The sequence below is a fragment of the Ammodytes marinus genome (assembly GCF_949987685.1).
Source record: "Ammodytes marinus genome assembly, chromosome: 12".
NCBI lineage: Eukaryota > Metazoa > Chordata > Actinopteri > Uranoscopiformes > Ammodytidae > Ammodytes > Ammodytes marinus.
In genome coordinates this window covers 10,480,501-10,500,778 of record NC_137216.1, presented here as the reverse complement: position 1 = coordinate 10,500,778, position 20,278 = coordinate 10,480,501, and the positions used below count along the sequence as shown (strand labels likewise).

The following is a 20,278-nucleotide window of genomic DNA, read 5'->3' as shown; positions in this document are numbered from 1 at the left end:
TAGACCTACAGCTGGGATGATATACAAATATCGGTGATTTACCGGGGCACTAATGTCTGCGCTAGCTAGCTAACTTTTCAAACATAAATCTTGGCTAACCAAGTTATAAAAACGTTATATTCCGAGGTAAACATACAACCAAAAGTGATCTATGTCACTAAACTAGATGGAGAAACAACACTTAAACTAACTGATAACATATTATACCGCTCTCAAATTGTTTTCTCAAATCACTATTTGGATCAGCCATTTACCATTGTATTAGCTCCTCAATACGCGTTGTCATCAAGTGCATTGCAAAAATTATAAAAATTCAAGTGTGTAAAGCCCCTATCTCACTGGGCTGCGACTGTTTGCGACCAGTTGGAGACACAAAATTGCGACAAAATGTGCCAATTTGCGACAATTTTCACTTGCAGTCTCACTGAGTTGGTTCCGCACGACACGTTTGCGAATGTCTTTGCCGGAAGGTCGCATTTATGTCTCACGAACGTCTGGCGAGTGTCGCACGAACGGAATGTCAGTCTCCTTTTTGTCTCAAATCAGTCGCAATTTAGTTTCATATGTCGCCAAACCCTCGCAAAGTTGTCTCACACTTCTCGCACTTTCTGACTCGCGGAGACTAAATTGAGAAGGGTTTGCGACGCGTGCGACACACCTGCGACGACTCTGAGACTATTTTGAGACTGATTTGTCGCACACTTTTTTTGAACATGTTCAAAATTCATGCGACAAGACTGCGCGGCTCTCCGACTCATGCGAGGAAATTGAGACCTCCACGAACGTTTGGAGACAGTTTAGAGACTCGTTTGCGAATGCAGTCTCCAACTTGTCGCAAACAGTCGCAGCCCAGTGAGATAGGGGCTTTAGAATGGAATCCGCAAAAAGTTATTTCAAAGTTTATTTCCCAAAAAAGTTTTACATAAAAGAAAAACTCAATTCAATTTCATCAAATTATATTTATATTGCACAAAATCATAATATAACAAAGAGCAGAACATAGAAAAGTACTTAAAATGTACAAAGATTCAACATTATTAAACAAACAACCACTCGGCGATGAAAACAAAGAACGACTGAAAACCTCCGACGACAGCAGGATCTGCGTGGGCGGCCATTCGTCTCAACTGGATGGGTTTGGAAAGAGACAGGGTTAGTGGAATTAAGGGGTAAGATTGGAGAGGTCTGGTTTGGACTAGGAGGGAGCTACTGTTGTTGAACTACCAGAAGCCTCATCCACCTTCCTGTCATGTCACACTTCTCCTTCTTGCTCCAAAATCCCTTCTTCCTCTTGTTCTTCTCCACTACTTTCTCTCTCTCTCTCCACCTTATCCTCATTTTCTTTCTATTTTTCTTCTTTATTTCATCCTTCTCTTTTTCCTTTATTTTTGTTTTACTTTTCTTGTCTTCGTCAATCACCTTTCTCTGTTCGGGCGTCACCCTCCTAATGCGAGACCAGAAGCTCCTGTTTTTCAGACAGACTTTCTCCTCCAATTTCTTCTTCTCTTCATCCAAATGTTGTACACTTGTTTCCAAGCCCTGTACTATATCAGCTATGTTTTTTTCTTTTCTTCTTTGTTTTGCATCAGAGTCTCCAAGTCCTGTACTTTTTCTTAGTTAATTTTTCTGGAACTGCACCATCGTAACTTCCGTCTCTCAGTTACAACTGTCTTGCTCCAGCTGTATAACCTTTGTTTCAAAGTTTTGTGCTTTCTCATTCAATTATTTTAACTCCTCCTCCACCTGTTTTACATTTTCCTCATTGCATTGTACTATGTCCTCCACTTTCTTCTTCTCTTCCTCCAAACGTAGTACACTTGTTTCCAAGCAATTTACTTTCTCTTCCAATTTCTTCTTGGATTTTTACATTACTCTTCAAGTTCAGATTTTTCTCAAGTTCTTTAGGCTCCTCCACTTGTTTTCCTATTTTCGCCCCACTTTTCTTACTGTCTCTCTCAGCACAGCTGAAATGTCCCGCCATACCTGGTTCCGCTTATTCTGGTCATGATAAGCTTTTAACGTGAGGTCGTAGAGGACCGGACACTCACTCACAGCTTGTATCAAACTCTCGTCCGTCATGTTTCAGTTTTTTCAGTTTTTTACTCGATATAAACTATTTACACTCTTGTTTGAGCAAATGAATGCCAGTTCAAAACACATGCCACTGTGCAAAACAGTTTCTGTCCTTCCCCAGGCATAAGGCCATGTCACATTGGAGGCAAATCCAAGAGGTGTACTTTTGCATCCCTTGCCTACTGCACTGTTGACACCTCCTGCGACCCGGACCACTAATCCATACCGGAATGTGCCCTACCGGAGACGGTGGTTCGGCTGGAGGAAGATTGAGTGGCTTTCCACACAGTCCAGTAGCGAGCTCTTCCATAAATGCTTTGTGTGTCAGTATTGTATGTGCCTGTGAGTGTTCCTTGTGAATAAGGTAGCAGTTGGTGGCTGCAATGTCCAAAAAATTCTAAAACAGGCATCTGTACCAGCGCATGGTCTTGTGCTGTTTGGAGTAGTACTGGATAAGTTGGTCGGAAAGGTCTACCCCACTCATGTGTGTGTTATATTCTGTCACAGGTGTCGGACAGGGGACAGACACCTTTGCCCAGGAGCCCATCCCCCTTATTAATTCGCCTCTGCACCGTGTTACCAGAATGTGCAGCGAGAATGGTGGAGCACACCGATACCTCCCTTGTATCCATCCATTTCACAAAAACCAATTGGTCGTCCCAGAGCCACCGAATTTTACAAAAAACAGACTTTTTTGTAAGCGCATTCAGCATTGTGCTAGGGGTCTCTTTACGATTCGCCCTGTAAGTCCCGCAGGCAAATATTTTTTTGTTTTGGAGAGCTCGGAACAGTTTGGAACTTGAATAAAAATTATCTGTGTAAATGTGATACCCTGTATGGCTGCACAAGTGACATTACAGCATCGTAAGAGAGGCCGTGTCCGGAGGGGATGTCACTTTTCCCTGTGTAAATGTTCAAATCTATGGTGTAGCCATTGCTTGAGTCCGCCAAAACGAACAATTTGAAACCCCACATAGTAGGTTTGGCCTTCATGTATTGAGTCATCCCGGTTTTAGCCTTTGAGGCAACCATCCTTTCATCCACAGCCAGGTTTTTGTGTGGATCAAGGTGGGGAGGGTCAAGGTGCCTTGCAGGTCAGAATCCTCTCAGTATGAAAAAAGAGGACACCAACGTTTCATTCTCCATGTTCTTAATAACTTTAAACACCCAAACACAAGAGTTCATCTAAGAAGTGTAACCAAAAACGGGAAAACAGTCTTACTTTACCTTCTAACCCAACAGCAGCAAGCAACACATTTTTTTTCAATTCTTTACCATTGCTGTGGCTCAGGTGGTTAAGCGGGTTGGCGGTTCGATCCCCGCCCGGCCACCTGTGTCATGGTTGTATACTTGGGCAAGACACTTCACCCACCTTCACCGTGCCCTGTGTGAATGTGTATGATTGCTGTGTGTTTGAGGTGGTGGTCGGAGAGGCCGTAGGCACTGAATGGCAGCCTTGCTTCCGTCAGTCTGCCCCAGGGCAGCTGTGGCTACTATCGTAGTTTACCACCACCGGTATGACTGTGTGTGAATGAATCGAACCTGGAAACCCTGTAAAGCGCTTTGAGTGCCTTGAAAAGCGCTATATAAATCAAGCCCCGACCTCAGCGATGTTTTATTTTTATGCTAAATAAAGCAGCTATATAAAAAATTCCCCATTAGCCCATCCCCATTCACCCCCATTCACTTAAACAGTGGTTCTGATTTGCTATGTCGGCCCGCTGTAGCTTTCCAGCAGCTTGTTGACAAGGTTGTCCACCCAGGTTGTGATCGTGGAAGGTCCTAGATGTCATTTTTGGTGAACAACCTTTTACAACGCTCCATGTCCATAAAATCACTTTGCCCCCTGGGTATTATGAAACTTTGCCAGTTGATTACTGACATTAAAACAAAAACTTTTTGTATTACAGTATTTTCCAAAATGTTTAAATAGATATGAAAAATCATCAATATCTTACTAATAATGCCTAAATTTGCATATCTGCAAAGCCCCAAAATCTGGATGTTGGACCAAAGCAGAGTCTCAAAACAAGTGTCCAACTGCCTGAAGCCTTTCCTAATCACAGTTCAAATTTGATCAATAACCCATAGAAAATTTATTTTTTACACAATTACATTTCATGTGCCATGGACCAAAAGTGTCCTTTTGGAGTCTCCAGCTGGTATTTTAGGAAACGGCTAGACATTCCCTTGGAAAAAACTGTGTAAAAAATTCATTTTCTATGGGTTATTAAAAGCTTCAGGCAGTTGGACACTTGTTTTGTTTTCAAAATTTAAAAACAAATTGACTCTGCTTTTGTCCAACATCTAGATTTTGGGGCTTTGCAGATGTGCAAATATACGCATCATTAGTAAGATATTGATGATTTTTCATATTTATTCAAACTTTTTGGAAAATACTGTAATACAAAAAGTTGTTTTAATGTCAGTAATCAACTTGCAAAGTTTCATAATGATATCTATAAGTTTAAAAAATTCCCTATTAGCCCACCCCCATTCGCTTAAACAGTGGTTCTGATTTGCTCTATCGGCCCGCTGTAGCTTTCCAGCAGCTAGTTGACCAGGTTGTCCACCCAGGTTGGGATCCTGGAAGGTCCTGGATATAATTTCTGGTGAACAACCTTTTACAACGCTCCATGTCTATTTTTTTAAAAAAAGGGGTTTTGCCCCCTAGGTACTACCTTTTGAAAACTGTACATAAGGAAAACAAGTGTACACAGAATAAACAACTATTACTTGTTTTCAAACAACAGAAGGCTGACGACTAGAGTATTCAGTCACGTCAGTTCCAAAAAAAAAATCTGTCATGTCACGGACGCAACATTCAAGCTAGCTTACATGTTCACACATAGCTTCCATTACAAAACAGACGTTATGTCAAATAAATGCTCTTACCCGTCTTCAAATGGATCCATGTCATCTTCATATTCCTCTTCGTCAAACCCCTCAATGTCGGAATCGTCGTCTTCCTAGTCACTGCTCCGAAGAACCACGGCCGCAGCTGTCGAAAACAGCCGGGCCATGGTGAAGTCCTGAAGTCGAAATAGGAGTCCTTTGTTCAGTGAATGTAAATATATTGGACATGTAATGGGGAGGTCCTTAGTGATTACACTAAGTTGATTGGATGGTTTTTCACAAAATCTGACAGCAAGTAGCTCTACCAATCACGCAAGGGAAAGGGCCGATGACGTTTTTGCAAATGTTGATTGACAAGCGGCTCAGCCAGTAGCGCAAGGGAAAGGATTGATACATTTTCGCGCCTCTTAGCAACATATCTCCGGCTGTGAGTGTCGTACACTATCCCGAGAATATGTCCCGGAAAGGGGAGAATCTCAGTTTTACGGAGATATTTAAACCACATTGCTGCGATTTAATAATGTTAAATAATGTATTAAAACATAACAAATTCACCGACAGAACGCAATAGAGCGTGACCCGAGTTGGAAGAGTTAAGGACAAGAACAATTCTAAATTCTAAACAATGCACCTGATGACATTCCAAAATGGATGCCTCCATAAGACTTACCTGCTCAATGTACAACATGTCAAATTAATATTTGTAATTCTCATATTATTGGCAGAGGTGATTTCACACCAATGAGGAAATATTTATGAATGAGGATATTGATTTTAGCTAATAAATTACTTAAAATGTTACACAGTGTCCCTTTAAGTACCATCTTTATAGATGGTTACCATAGATAGTAAATAATATGGATGTAGCATCCGGGCTGACCTCAGTTATTCACACGGCATCCAATAAGTTTGTGCGCATTGCCATTTTGTGATATTTTTACTCCGCCTCACGTCGGGGGGAGGGAGATAGCTGACGTATACCTCCGAGGCAAAGTGAGGGACAACGGGCGGAGAGCTGTCACTCAAGAGATCGCGGCAATACATTTTAACCTCCGATAAAATAAAAACTAGCGTGGTCCAAAAAAAAATCACCCCCTCAGTTTTGTCATGGAGATATGACCTAAACATACAGACTAAAACGGTTTTTTGGCCCAGGCTGTAAATAGGTTTAATAAGACTTTGAAAACGGCCTGTCTAACAAGTGAGTCAAAGAAAAACTGCTCGGTCTTGGCACCACCCCCCAGTGGCACTTCCTGGTTACTACAGTTGTGGTCACTTCCTTATTGGATGCTGGTAAAAATCGCTGAGGTTGGGGCTTGATGGTTACAAGCACTCGCTTTGCCAGGGTCTGATGGTGGACAAGTGTCTTTTCAGAAGACTCCATTTGGGCAACTGCAAATAAAAATAAATACATTTGGGGATATAAAATGCCATTGTTATAGAACAATTATTAGCCTGCACAAAAATGCAACCATTTTGTTTTGTCTGGCGAGGTGAGGTCCTTCGTATTTTCACTCAGGCAGTGCAGACTGGTACCCCGCAGGGTCCTGAACATCACACACACGTGTGCACTGCGCTGTTGCCATGTCGGACCTACAGATGAAACTTCTTCGCAAGAAGATTCAGAAAAGAAGTGACAAAGACAAAGAACGCAAACTGTTAAGGACAGCGGCGGAGGACAAAGAGACGGGTATGTGGAGGAAATACAAAGTGTTCGCTTGTTGTCGCTTCTTTTCAGAAACGAGGACAAACGTCACCTGCTAAGCTAGCCACGTTAGCTCCTCGCGGCTTGAAGCTTTACGTTAAAAGGGTACGTTTTGGGTTTAGCCAACAAACGTAACGCGTGTTAATCTTAAATTACAAAGTTGAACGATTATTCGTGTATGCCAGTTAAAAATCGACAGTTGTTGTTGCTATTGATAAGTTTGCTTCTCAAACATTTAGCTAGTTAGCTTGACACATTCGGATCACCACAGTTCTCTTTTAAGGTATTATTATAATGACATACCATCCGAGAAGCCAAATAGCCTATATTAACCTAGACAAAAACACGAACATACACAGTGCATCCCCAGAAGGTGATGTTAATTGGCAGCAGATAGTTCAAAGTGTTCCGGTGTTATGTCCTGCTGCATGCCTTCCGAGAATTGCACGTACCTTAGCTGGGAAACAAGCCGACATTGTAGTGATGTTGTTTTAAACTACATGCTCTTCTTTCACATTCATCAATAATGATAAATGATGTATTGGGTTTCCAAATGTGGAAACAAATAATATTGGGTGTCCTTTTCACTTTGTCATAGTTGATTAAATAAATAATGTCATAATGCTGGTAAACCTTATATGAAATTCATGCCAGGGAGCAAAACGTCTCAAGATAGGTCTTTGTGCTATTAAAACAATACCAACAATAAATTTAAAATTCTCCGGAAATACAGTTACAGCGTGAATGCAGTATATGGTAAAGGAGCAGCCCTTTTATAGAGGTGCATGCAATTTTCTGCATGCTGAACTTGTCATAAAACCATCTTTTCACATGTGTTTTGTTTCCCTGTGTGTGTGTGTTTGACAGTAAAGTCAAACGGGCTGGCAGAGGCATGCAGTGAGGAGCCAGCAGCAGTAGCCCAGGCAGACACACAGCCAGAGAAAAAGAAGACGTCAGTGACAGGAGAAACACCACAGAAGAAGAAGAAAAGGAAACTTGCTGAAACAAAGGAATCACCAGGTAACACTTAGTGGAGCTTTACAAACTTCAGTTTTATTTATTGTTAGGCTTTGACTTACTAACATGTTATTTGCCTCACTCCAGCTGAGAAAAAGACCAAGACAGTGAAAGAAGGAGAGGAGGAGGAGGAGGAAGAAGAAGATGATGATGAGAAGGAGGAAGTAGCAGGTGAAGATGGAGATGGAGAACAGGAGACGGAAGAAGATGAGGAGGAAGCCGGAGAAGGGGATGATGATGATGATGATGGGGATGATCTGCCTGAATTACCATCTGGATTAACAGGTACTGTAGGAATGGATGTGTAGTCACTAGAGCTGCTGTATGACCCATGAGGATGGATATATAAGAGTATAATCGAACGAATTACGGGTCGTTTAAAATTTGTTCGAATTTGTGACAGCCCTGGTCCACTGTAAATATTGTTTTATACTTGTTTTTTTAAAGTCGACTTTAGTCTCGTGTCTGAGGCCATGTACACACGACAACGTGTAATCTTCAGGGAATCTCTAGCAGTAATACAGCTGCGTTTGATTTTGTTGAGTTTTCTAGTTTGCATGCATTAAAATCAGGTTAGAGCATTAAGCAGACCATAGGTTTTTCTGCTGTTATCGTCAAGAACCTGAAATAGTTGTTTTCAACTTAAAACTCTATACAGGAATACATTTGCGAGACGTTAAGGACAAACTTCAGTGGCGTTGCCTTTATGTGTTGCCCTCTGTGTTTCCATCACGAAGCGGGTGTCAACTAAGGCATACAGAGACTGTTGTGGTTGTCTTAGGGACGAGTCACCACTGATTCTCCTGACAGGACCAACTGCAAGGACACTGTAGATTTACATTATTTTGCAAATCAACCATTGTCTCTTCACGTGTCGTTATCTCATGTTGTATCTAGGCTTCTCTGTAAAGGTGATGCCATTTTGTTAGAACAATCCACTCATCATAGACCATTTGACTGGTGTTTTCAGGGGCGTTTGAGGACACTTCGTTTGCCTCTCTGTCTGAGCTGGTGAGTGACAACACGCTGAAAGCAGTGAAGGAGATGGGCTTTGAACACATGACTGAGATCCAGCACAAAAGTATCCGCCCCCTGCTGGAGGGAAGGTAAGTCTCTGGAACTGACGTGCTATATGGAGTCACACTGTGTTTCATGCAGTGTTGGGAACGTTACTTTAAAAAAGCAATTAGTTATAGTTACTCACTACTTGTTCCAAAAAGTAACTGAGTTAGTAACTGAATTACTTTATAATAGAAGTAACTCGTTACCAGGGAAAGTAACTATTTGCGTTAGCCTACTGTAAAAAAAAAAAGAAAGTTGCTATATGTCCAAAAAATTTGATCTTTCTGAGCAGTTTTCACAAGTCAGTTGAAATGAGTAGAACAGACAGGTAGGCCTACTTGTAGGCTATAACCTTCAATATGTATTGCACATCAACAGACAGAAAAAGGTTTATCCTGCACTTCAAGTATTTTTTTATCCTGCACTTCCAGTAGCCTAGTATTTTGTTCTCAACAAAAGTAGTAGAGGAAACTGCTGAATCTACCGTGCTGATCTGCTATATCACTGGATTCACTTCAGGGGTGTCACTTCAGGGGTGTCGGCTAAAACACCACTTAAGGCCAAAAACGTCAGACTGTGAAGCATGAGACGATGAGAGGAGGAGTAAGGATTTATCCTATGTTTATTTCCTTCTTTAACATGCACAGCAGCATACAGATCCCAGGAAAAGAACAATAGCAATATTCGGCTCGTGATGACACGCTAATCAGCTGTTGCAACCGGCGAATCGCGGCCGTTTAGTAACGTGCATAAATTATAATTTATAGATATCGGGCAACTCCATGCACTTACTCACAGGGCGATGCAAAAGAACTCAGGGAGAGCATATTTCAACCGTGGATTGATAGGTGATTACTGCGGCAACGTGCAAGCTCACACAACAGAGAGAGAGAGAGAAAAAGAAACTTCAATAAACAGCGCTCCGCGGCTGACTGAGGTGACGGCGCTAACTGACAGTTATAATGTCATCCACACTGAATAAAACACAACTTAAAACACTATAAGAAATAACAATCGCTTATCTCGTTGTTAAGCCACCCGGTCTCCTCACTAGCAGTTTGTGTAGTATGGAGCCAGGGGTGCTTTCGGATTACACAGTTTATTCAATCAATTCACAGTAACGCACCGCATTTAACGGTCAGTAACGATAACGGCGTTGTAACGACGGAAAAAGTAATTAGTTAGATTACCCCGTTACTGAAAATATAACGGCGTTACCTAACGCCGTTATTTTAAACTGCGTTATTCCCAACACTGGTTTCATGTGAGGTGCCTTTTGAATGTCAGTTCATTTCCTTTAAAATAATCCCACATTGTGTTAACAGTGTCTTATTCTTGTTTTGCTTCTCTGTAGAGATGTTCTGGCTGCTGCTAAGACGGGTAGTGGTAAAACACTGGCCTTCCTCATCCCGTCTATAGAACTGCTCTACAAACTCAAGTTCATGCCCAGGAACGGTAAGACTTTGGTTGTTTCATCCTTACCCCCCAGTGTTTTCTGTCATGAGCATTGGTTGTGCGACTGGAAAACATAAAGTAACAAACTGTGTCCTCTAAATTGAGTCAAACGTATTACTTCCCCCTCTTTCCCCCCTCCTGCCAGGCACTGGTGTGGTGATCCTGTCCCCCACTCGTGAGCTGGCCATGCAGACCTATGGAGTGATGAAGGAGCTGATGGCCCACCATGTTCACACCTTCGGTCTGATCATGGGAGGCAGCAACCGCTCAGCTGAGGCTCAGAAACTGGCCAACGGGGTCAATATACTGGTGGCTACGCCTGGCCGTCTGCTCGACCATCTACAGGTAAGAGCACACACCAGTACATACTGCCAAGGATTCATCATACGCTGCTAAGGTGATTGAGTTATGTTTCAAACACAGGATCATGGTCCCCCACTAACTGCTATGTGCTTTCATGGGTCTTGCATGTTTTAACAGTTTGTGATGAGATTATTGAAACCATTTGTTCCTCCAGAACACGCCTAACTTCATGTTCAAGAACATGCAGTGTCTGATTATTGATGAGGCCGACCGGATCCTAGAGGTGGGCTTTGAGGAGGAACTCAAGCAGATCGTCAAACTGCTGCCAAGTAAGTCTATGTTTCTATACAGGGTTTTTCCTGGCTCAGAATGGGCCTTTGGGGGGTCAGTACGCGACCGACTTTTTTTGGGGTCGCGACAGTAAAGGCAAACGGTTTGTGTATTTTAAGAGGGGTGTTGGGTTGGGAGAGGGGAGTTTCTGTCCAGCTCAAGAGCATTTCAGTCAGCCTGTCAATCACTGTGTTACCATGGAGCTCACTGACGCTTATGAAATCACAATAAACAACCTATATATGAAGTCAAAATACTAATAATGACTAGGCCTACCTATTTAGGCCTAATACTTTAATTGTTTCTAATTGATCTAAACCATGGAAGAAGGTAGGGCTGCTCGATTATGAAAAAATCATAATCATGATTATTTTGAGTAATCACATTGTGTTATCACGATTATTAAAGACAGTTAATCATTGATTTAAGAACATTATGCATTTATTTTACTTTTAACAAGGTTTTTTTCTAATAACACCATGACTTTGGACTTTAAACAAAGGCCTAATTGAACTGAAAACAGAGAATAGAAATAGGCTAAATAAGTGAAACATATTTTTAATAATTTAAAAAAAAAATATGTCAAAATAAAAATAACCAGTTGTAAATGGTGTTGATAGGGCACGTCTTTTGCTAGCATTGAATGTAAGGGCATGATTTATTTATGTCATGGAGCTGGCTGGATAGGCAGTTCAGTTGCATTGTAGTGTTGACAGTTGTGGTGGCAGGAGTCAAGGAGCTTTAAACCTCCTGTGTTTTTATTCATTGATTGCTTGGTCATAGACCACTATGATTCGACTTAAAGTGAATAAACAAATTGGTCGGGATGTTTAGAGGTGCAGATCAGGTCGTAGGCTATATCACTTTTCTTTCTCTCTCTCTGTCTCTCTCTTTCGGTCGCGTATGTCACGTTACTCGCGTGTGACAAATCTTGCACATTATTTTAGTCTGTTGTGAGTCTGAAGTGTTTTCAGACAACACAATTAGTTTTACCTTTATTCTCGTCATCTAGAAGTTTTTCAAAACACCCGGCAATGCGCAACATCTCCCTCCTACTCTGGACGAGCCGATAGCTAAACTCAGGTGAGGGAGGGGCCGAGCGGAGCTCACGGCTGAAAGGGTGCGCTGCATTTATAAGCCTGCATGCCCCGGCGAGCTGAACAATGATAGTTTAATAACGATTATCCCCGACCTGATTTATTTTTTTACAACTGAGATTGCAAGTAATATGACTGGAATGGCGCGGAAATGGAAACACATTTGGAGCCGTTTTAAGTAGATTTTTATTTATTTATCTATATATATAAAAAAAAAACACTTTGGCGCTGAGGATTTTCCTTTGGCGGGCGCTAAAATTCCTTTGGCGGGCGCCAACATTTTTTGAATGCAGGAAAAACCCTGCTATATCTATATCACAAACAGTGATGCAAGGCAAAACAAGAGAGTAGACATCCCCCATTCCCTTTGTTTTTCTCTAAATTGAACCAGCAGGTCATGTGTTGTGCTTTAGAATAATCCAGTTTGATCCAAGCAATATCCTGGTGTGACAAAGGTTTACCTCAGCAGTCATTTAGTAAGGGGGACTCTGAAGGGACATGTTTGAAATTCAGGTCAGGACGTCAAGGACAAAATGTATTGGCTTGCCTTTATGTGTTGCCCTCTCAGTGTTTCCATCACAAAGCGGGTGTCAACTAAGGCATACAGAGACTGTTGTGGTTGTCTTAGGGACGAGTCACCACTGATTCTCCTGACAGGACCAACTGCAAGGACAAGCAGCAAAGACACATTCCCCAGATGTTAAGGACAACATTTAGTGGCATTGCCTTTAGTATGTTGCCATCCAACATATTTCCTTTTGTTTTTCTCTAAATTGAACCGACAAGTAATGTTTTGTGTATGCATTATTCAATTGAACTGTTTACCGCTCCATCCAAGCAATATCCTGCTATGACGAAGGTTTGCTTGAGCAGTCATAAAATTAGTGGGACTTAGAAGACACAGGGTTTGAAATTCAGGTCAAGATTCATGTAACAAAGCCAGATCTATGTTAACTACAGTGGCCCCTTCCCGTAATGCAGTTTTACTGCGACCGTGCTCACCTGGGTAATGCCAACATTCCAGTTTAAGACACTTTGTAACAGGTCTCCAAAGCAAAGTTAACCGAGGAACCGATCATCATGTATATTTGAATGGATCCTGCTCCGTCTAAATGACTTCCATGTTGTTTCTCCAGAGAAGAGGCAGACCATGCTGTTCTCAGCCACACAGACCCGTAAGGTGGAGGACTTGGCTCGCATCTCCCTGAAGAAAGAGCCGCTGTATGTGGGCGTGGACGACAACAAAGACAACGCCACAGTGGACGGCCTGGAGCAGGTCCGGTACAGTTCTGTTCCGTTCAGTCAGAGTGGAGGTGGAGGTGATCTGGCCTTTAAACTGATCTGTGGTCTGTTTCAGGGTTACGTGGTGTGTCCGTCAGAGAAACGCTTCCTGCTGCTCTTCACCTTCCTCAAGAAGAACCGCAAGAAGAAGCTGATGGTCTTCTTCTCCTCCTGTATGTCAGTCAAATTCCACTATGAGCTGCTCAACTACATCGACCTGCCTGTTATGGCCATCCACGTAAGACCAGCCCCTACCTGCTTAAAGGTGGAGTGAGCAAGTCTGGAGAATGTTTGTTGACGAAATCCCTTCTTGTCAACTCAGTGAATATCTCCTCACAAGTTAACATTGTCCAGTATTGCTTACCCCCACCTTTAACCCTCTGAACCGTAGGGCTATTTTGGCCGTTTTGCATACTTTTGATCAATCCTTACTAAACTACAGTAAGAAATGTTTATCATGCCAAAGTTTGGTATCTTTTTGTTCAAAACACCCTAACCTATATGACCTGATAGTTATTTATTTCATTTTGACATGATAAATGATCATATTGGACCAAAAACAACATGATAAATGTAAAAACGGATTAAAAAATATATTATTGCTACCATGGGTAACTCAAAAATTCATATTGAATTTTTTTGAAAGCTGAAAATAAATACATGGAATGTTTTTATGGTTATTTAAAATTTTGATTGAGGTGGCATCAACCTTCATACAAATTTTATGAACAAATAGCAGGTGAATACATAGGCGTTTTCCCCAAATTCCTCAAAGTTCTGTCAATCATAACACAGAGGGCACATACAAAAATGTTAAGCTTGCTGTGTTTGGTATATTTTGTTTCAGTAAAACTTCACCTACATTACCTGCCAGTTTTTTTTTTCAATTTGACATAATATTTGAACATTATGGACCCAAACCACAAAAAAAAAACATTTTTTTCATGTATGCCTTTTTATTTAAAAAAAGCTAGGCCTAGGTAGACTTATATAATAACACATACAGTATATGGATACATATATGACATGTATGTGTAAAGAACAGATTATTAGGCTACTGTGTCTGTAGGCTACACGTTATGAAGGCTGGCTGCTGTGTGTGTACTCAGTGCTTCAGTCAGACAACAATGGCTTTATGTAGCCTACATAGTCATACTTTGACTCTGAGGATGAGCTGTCCTCTTCCTTCATGTCAAAGAACAAGCTGATAGCTTGATTTACGTTCAAAGTTGTCTTCAATATGACTAAAACATTCTCAGTAGTCTATCTTCAAACCTCTCATTACCTCTCAATCTTCCTCCGCGCGTCTGTCAATTTTGTTAGCTAGCAGCCTCGTCTCTCTCTCTCTCGCATAGAGAGACTCTCCCACAGCTCCCGCCCCCTGTCACTCTTCTTCTTTGTCTCTTTTGGTGTAGCTTCGTATCACTCCGCCAACCCCTGCCCCTCCTCCTCCCCTCCCTGGTAAATGCAGCCTGTTGAGTAGGAACTAGTTTCCGGCATCATTTTCTGATCGTAAAATGACAAAATAATGGCCGCGACCATCGAATTATCATACTTTTGAGCCCGCGAAAATAAAATAGATATGTATCAACTTCAAACCATTATATCTCTGGTTATACTGGGTCAATTTAAATGAAACAAAGACTGGCATATAGCTTTAAGCCAGTACTTTCGACACACACCGTCGGCGAAGTTGTCCCCGCTTTAGTTTCTATGCTGCGTCGGATCGAATGTGATCACGTGATCAGCACGTCAAGTAACGCAATAGAACGCAGTACTGCGGGCTCCGGGTTCAGAGGGTTAAGCCGTACATAGTATTCAGACAGCACAGCCTCATATCCAGAGCCAGCTGTAACACAACATGTCTGTTGTCGTTGTGTTTCCAGGGCAAACAGAAGCAGACCAAACGCACCACCACCTTCTTCCAGTTCTGTAACGCTGACTCAGGCATCCTGCTGTGTACTGATGTGGCTGCTCGAGGGCTGGACATCCCCGAGGTGGACTGGATCGTCCAGTACGATCCCACGGATGACCCCAAGGTATCATGGCTGCTACAACACAATGACAAACATTTCTCTCTTTAAGAGATGCACGTTCATTTCTATTTTTCAAATATATCGATATTTTAGATAGTTTATTTAAAAAAGATCCCAGCTTTAAGTATGACAAAGGTTTACTTCAGCAGTCATCAAGTAAGGGGGACTCGGAAGAGCCAGGTTTGAAATTCATGTCAGAATTCATGGAGCAAAGACACATTTTGCCAGACGTTAAGGACAAATATTCAGTGGCGTTGCCTTTATGTGTTGCCCTCTCAGTGTTTCCATCACGAAGCGGGTGTCAACTAAGGCACACAGAGACTTTTGTGGTTGTCTTAGGGACGAGTCACCACTGATTCTCCTGACAGGACCAACTGCAAGGACAAGCAGCAAATACACATTCCTCAGATGTTAAGGACAACATTTAGTGGCATTGCCTTTAGTTCTTTTCCATCCCAGCTTTAAGTGTTGAGCATATTTACAATAATAACCGTCTCGGTGTGAGTGCAGTGACGGATTTTGCCTCCTTCTAAATGTGTCCCTGTCTCCCACAGGAATACATCCACCGTGTGGGCAGAACAGCCAGAGGCATCAACGGCAGAGGCCACGCCCTCCTCATCCTCAGACCAGAGGAACTGGGCTTCCTCCGCTTCCTCAAACAAGCCAAGGTAACACACACAAACAGTTGATAAACTTTTTCATTTCTGAAAAGTTGTCCGTGTGACGCGTCTTTTGAATGGGACTGGCCCATATTTACATGGCTCCTTTGTTGTCTAGGTCCCACTGAGTGAGTTTGAATTTTCCTGGACTAAAGTCTCTGATATCCAGTCGCAGGTAAGGAATGGATTTCTGTTTGCTCAATAATGCTGAATGTATGTGCTGAAAGATAGACATGTGATCTATATGCCAGTTTAATGTTAGTTAAGCTACAGTTCTAATAATGACATGCCTGATTGCTCAAATGTAATCTCAATCTCCATGTTGTCCCTCAGCTGGAGAAGCTGATAGAGAAGAACTACTATCTCCACAAGTCAGCCCAGGAAGCCTACAAATCCTACGTGAGGGCGTACGACTCCCATTCCCTCAAACAGATCTACAGTGTCAACACCCTCAACCTCCCCATGGTGGCACAGTCCTTTGGCTTCAAAGTTCCCCCATACGTCGACCTCAGTATCCTTTGCTGTCATTCTACACACCGTTTGTTTGATGTGATAAAAGTAGAACTATTAGGGGTAGAGCACATACATTCAGGCTCAGACCTTGTTGCAGCAGACCTGTGTTCTATTCCGTCCCTGGCTGTTAACGGCATGTCATCTCTCTCTTTCCCTCTCTCCCTCCATTTCAACTGTATTCAAAAAAGGAGAAAACTCTCACAATTAGGGTTTATAAAGAAAGTTAGTTTAAGACCTTATTTCAAATCCAAAGGGCAAAGAATCAGGGTTTTTCCTGGCTCAGAATGGGCCTTTGGGGGGTCAGTACGCGACCGACTTTTTTTGGAGTCGCGACTATGTGCAACAGTAAAGGCAAAACGTTTGTGTATTTTAAGAGGGTGTGGGGTTAAGGAGAGGGGAGTTTCTGTCCAGCTCAAGAGCATTTCAGTCAGCCTGTCAATCACTACGTAACCATGGAGCTCACTGACGCTTATGAAATCACAATAAACAACCTGTAGATATGAAGTCAAAATAATAATAATGACTAGGCCTACCTATGGGCCGGTTTGTACCTTCAATAGACAATCTCCATTCAAAATTCCATTTAGTCCAGGACTAAGCTTAATCCATGTCTGTGAAACTGGCCCTAATTGTTTCTAATTGATCTAAACCATGGCAATTGCAAGAAGAAAGAAACATAAAAAAAGATCATAATCATGATTATTTTGAGTAATCACATTGTGTTATCACAATTATTAAAGACAGTTAATCATTATGCATTTATTTTACTTTTAACAAGGTTTTTTTCTAATAACACCATGACTTTGGTCTTTAAACAAAGGCCTAATTGAACTGAAAACAGGGAGAATAGAAATAGGCTAAATAAGTGAAACATATTTTTAATAATTGAATAAAAAAATATGTCAAAATAAAAATAACCAGTTGTAAATGGTGTTGATAGGGCACGTCTTTTGATAGCATTAAATGTAAGGGCATGATTTATTTATGTCAAGGAGCAGGGTGGATAGGCAGTTGCATTGTAGTGTTGACAGTTGTGGTGGCAGGAGTCAAGGAGCTTTAAACTTCCTGTGTTTTTTTTATTCAGTGATTGCTTGGTCATAGACCACTATGACTCGACTTAAAGTGAATAAACAAATTGGTCGGGATGTTTAGAGGTGCAGATCAGGTCGTATACCTTTTTCTCTCTCTCTTTCTCGCGGTCGCGTATGTAACGTTACTCGCGTGTCCGCGCGTGACAAATCTTGCACATTATTTTAGTTTGTTGTGAGTCTGAAGTGTTTTCAGACAACACAATTAGTTTTACCTTTTATTCTCATCATCTAGAAGTTTTTCACCCCGGCAATGCGCCACATTTCCCTCCTACTCTCTGGACCAGCCGATAGCAAAATTATCAGGTGAGGGAGGGGCCGAGCAAGCGCACTGCTCGGCTGAAAGGGTTCGCTGCATTTACAAGCCTGCATGCCCCGGCGTGCGGAACAATGATAGTTTAATAACGATTATTTTGTTTTCATGATTGAGGGAAGCCGTAATAGTAATCGAAAATGAAATTCAAGTTATTGTCCAACCCCTCAAAAGGATGACTTAAATTGGGCTGAATTTGGAGAGGTTTTAAATAGCTATATTTATTCTCAATCTTTATCATTTTGGCGCTCCTGATTTTCCTTTGGCGCTGGATAAATCCGCTTTGGCGGGCGCCAAAATTTTCTCTATGCAGGAAAAACCCTGAAAGAATTGGATTTGTATTTATTATTTGAGTGTTTTATTCTGAAAATAAACAAGATGTCTGACTTCCTGTCTCACGTGCTCAGTGAGACAGCCTTGTGTCTCTGCTGCAGAGGGCTCTGGTTTGCCAGAGCTGCAACATATGGTGGAAGGTCACACATTGACTAGAGTGAAACCTTTCCGTTGCACTTTAAGGTACTTTGATTTTTTAGAAATACAATATTTTATTGTTGGCTCCACTTCAGTGGAAGAGTGGAGACTGACCCTTAATGGTGCGCTAAAGGGACGAAATTGCAGCACGGTGTTAAAAATAAATATTGGGTTATGTTGTGACTCTTAATTCATCTAGGTTAAGGCTCAAAGCCCTAGTATAAAGTCAATGTGGCATTTGTCATGTTTTGCATTCGTCATTTCCCGTAGAATGACCTAGAAACGTATGATCAAGTGTTTGTTTCCCTTAACTCGACTGTCCAGACGTCCAAAGCAGTAAAGGAGCGAAGATGCAGAAGAGAGGCGGTGGAGGAGGCTTTGGTTACCAGAAGAACAACATGCACAAATCTAAAGTCTTTAAGCATGTCAACAAAGGAAAGGGAGGGGACAGGAGGCAGTTCTCCCGCTGATCACCTTTTGGCTAACGCTATCTCCTCCTGGACTGATTCCTCTTTTATTATACCAGCGTCCTGCCACTCTCAGACAGACTGCTGATGTGGGCCAGGCATCATAAAGCCTACTTCCTCCCTGTTGTGTAAATGTAAAAACATCACTGTGGATGTTGTGTGTTGGTGAGGCCGCTGGATTCTACATGCGACTGGACTTGCTGTTCAACAGAAAAGCTAACTTTTTCATTCATTCAATATGTGTTAGAGAACGTTAACCCCTTGAGATGTACTCTAAGAACTTGTAAGTTTTCTAACATTTCTCCTGACAGGAATATTAAATCTCTTCTGACTTTAAATATATTAAGTTTAAGCTTGTTTCATTGATATTATGTCACTTTGTGATATAAGAAGTTCATTACATCTTATTGTTATCCCAATGTTTATTACAGTATCTATACATTCCTTCAGAGTCTGCATATCAAACTAATTACAGGAAAAAATAATGCAAATGATAGGCACATAGCATCTGGCACAATTAGGTAGACATTACAAATCTGAACAAATTGAAACACAACCATCTGTTAAATACACAAACCTCGAAATAAAAATGTTGGAACTCATCTTTTTTTTAGTGTCTTCATTGTGAATTAAAGTGGGCTTCAAGATTTATCAGTTAGTGTGTACAACGGCTCAGATCTAAAACACTTGTGCTTGAATAGGACACTATAAATAGTTCAAGTATGTATCTTTAACTTATCTTCATTGTATGTGGACGGATGGGAAGAGGGGTTTCCCTTTACTCTTAGCACTGACTTTAGTAATGATTAAGAAAAATAAAATCCCTTAAACTACTTTAAAACAAATCCCTTAAAAAAGCAGCCTACCTGGCTCCTCCAATCATCCTCTAATCACAGTATGAATTATAAAGTGCTGGTGAGAGCCCGCAATGTATCCACATGTCGGTTCAGTATACATGGAAACCATAACAAAAACAAATGTCTCCCCTCAATCCAATAAAAGTTGATAGTACCAAATGTCTTATATCACATTTATAGGTTGAGTCAGTACTGTCAAAATCACTTTTTCTAAATATTTTTTGTCTTTACGATCTGCTACTAGCCCAGCGGATAAGTACCACATTCACCTAGAATCGTGCATTTTGCGATAAAAGCATGAAACTTTGCATGTAGCTAGAATATGGAAATACTAATGATTTTAGCTATAGTGCCAAGCTGGATTCGAATTGAGCATTCCGTGGCGGCCATTTTCCAAAATGGCCGCCAAAATGAGCCGCTTTCTTCTAAAATCCTCAATATCTCTGGATCTATTTATCGTAGAAACCTAATTTTGGTGTCTAATTGTATGTGTTCAAGGTCCTATATCAGACAAGTACTGTTTAGAGACCCTCTGAATATTATTTACTTTATTTCATGAAGGTGACCATGTTATGCAGCCAGAATATGCAAATTTACGTTGATCATGATATTTACATTTCTAATGTGATTTTTGATGAACATATAAAGTGTAATCATCCACATTGACTTAAACAATGAAAGTTATAACTAAATGA

The 20,278-nt window shown here is 41.3% G+C and overlaps 1 protein-coding gene across 1 annotated transcript; it reads left to right on the top strand.

Annotated features, from left to right (window-relative positions):
* Positions 1-6,477: 6,477 nt before the first annotated feature.
* ddx18 (DEAD (Asp-Glu-Ala-Asp) box polypeptide 18) lies at positions 6,478-19,785 on the top strand. Its single transcript, XM_080038088.1, has 14 exons — positions 6,478-6,619; positions 7,502-7,654; positions 7,739-7,936; positions 8,622-8,757; positions 10,068-10,168; positions 10,314-10,513; positions 10,686-10,800; positions 13,035-13,174; positions 13,256-13,417; positions 15,066-15,218; positions 15,770-15,883; positions 15,993-16,049; positions 16,208-16,385; positions 18,584-19,785. The coding sequence occupies exons 1-14, from the start codon at positions 6,514-6,516 to the stop codon at positions 18,727-18,729; spliced, it is 1,959 nt and encodes a 652-aa protein (XP_079894214.1). The 5' UTR covers positions 6,478-6,513; the 3' UTR covers positions 18,730-19,785.
* Positions 19,786-20,278: the final 493 nt, after the last annotated feature.

What these genes read in the sequence shown, in the direction of transcription:
- ddx18 (XM_080038088.1), top strand. Translation starts at nt 6,514, where the DNA reads ATGTCGGACCTACAGATGAAACTTCTTCGCAAGAAGATTCAGAAAAGA. An exon ending in TGAAACAAAGGAATCACCAG is followed by an intron (nt 7,655 to 7,738) that starts GTAACACTTAGT and finishes GCCTCACTCCAG; the next exon opens with CTGAGAAAAAGACCAAGACA. An exon ending in CAAGTTCATGCCCAGGAACG is followed by an intron (nt 10,169 to 10,313) that starts GTAAGACTTTGG and finishes CCCTCCTGCCAG; the next exon opens with GCACTGGTGTGGTGATCCTG.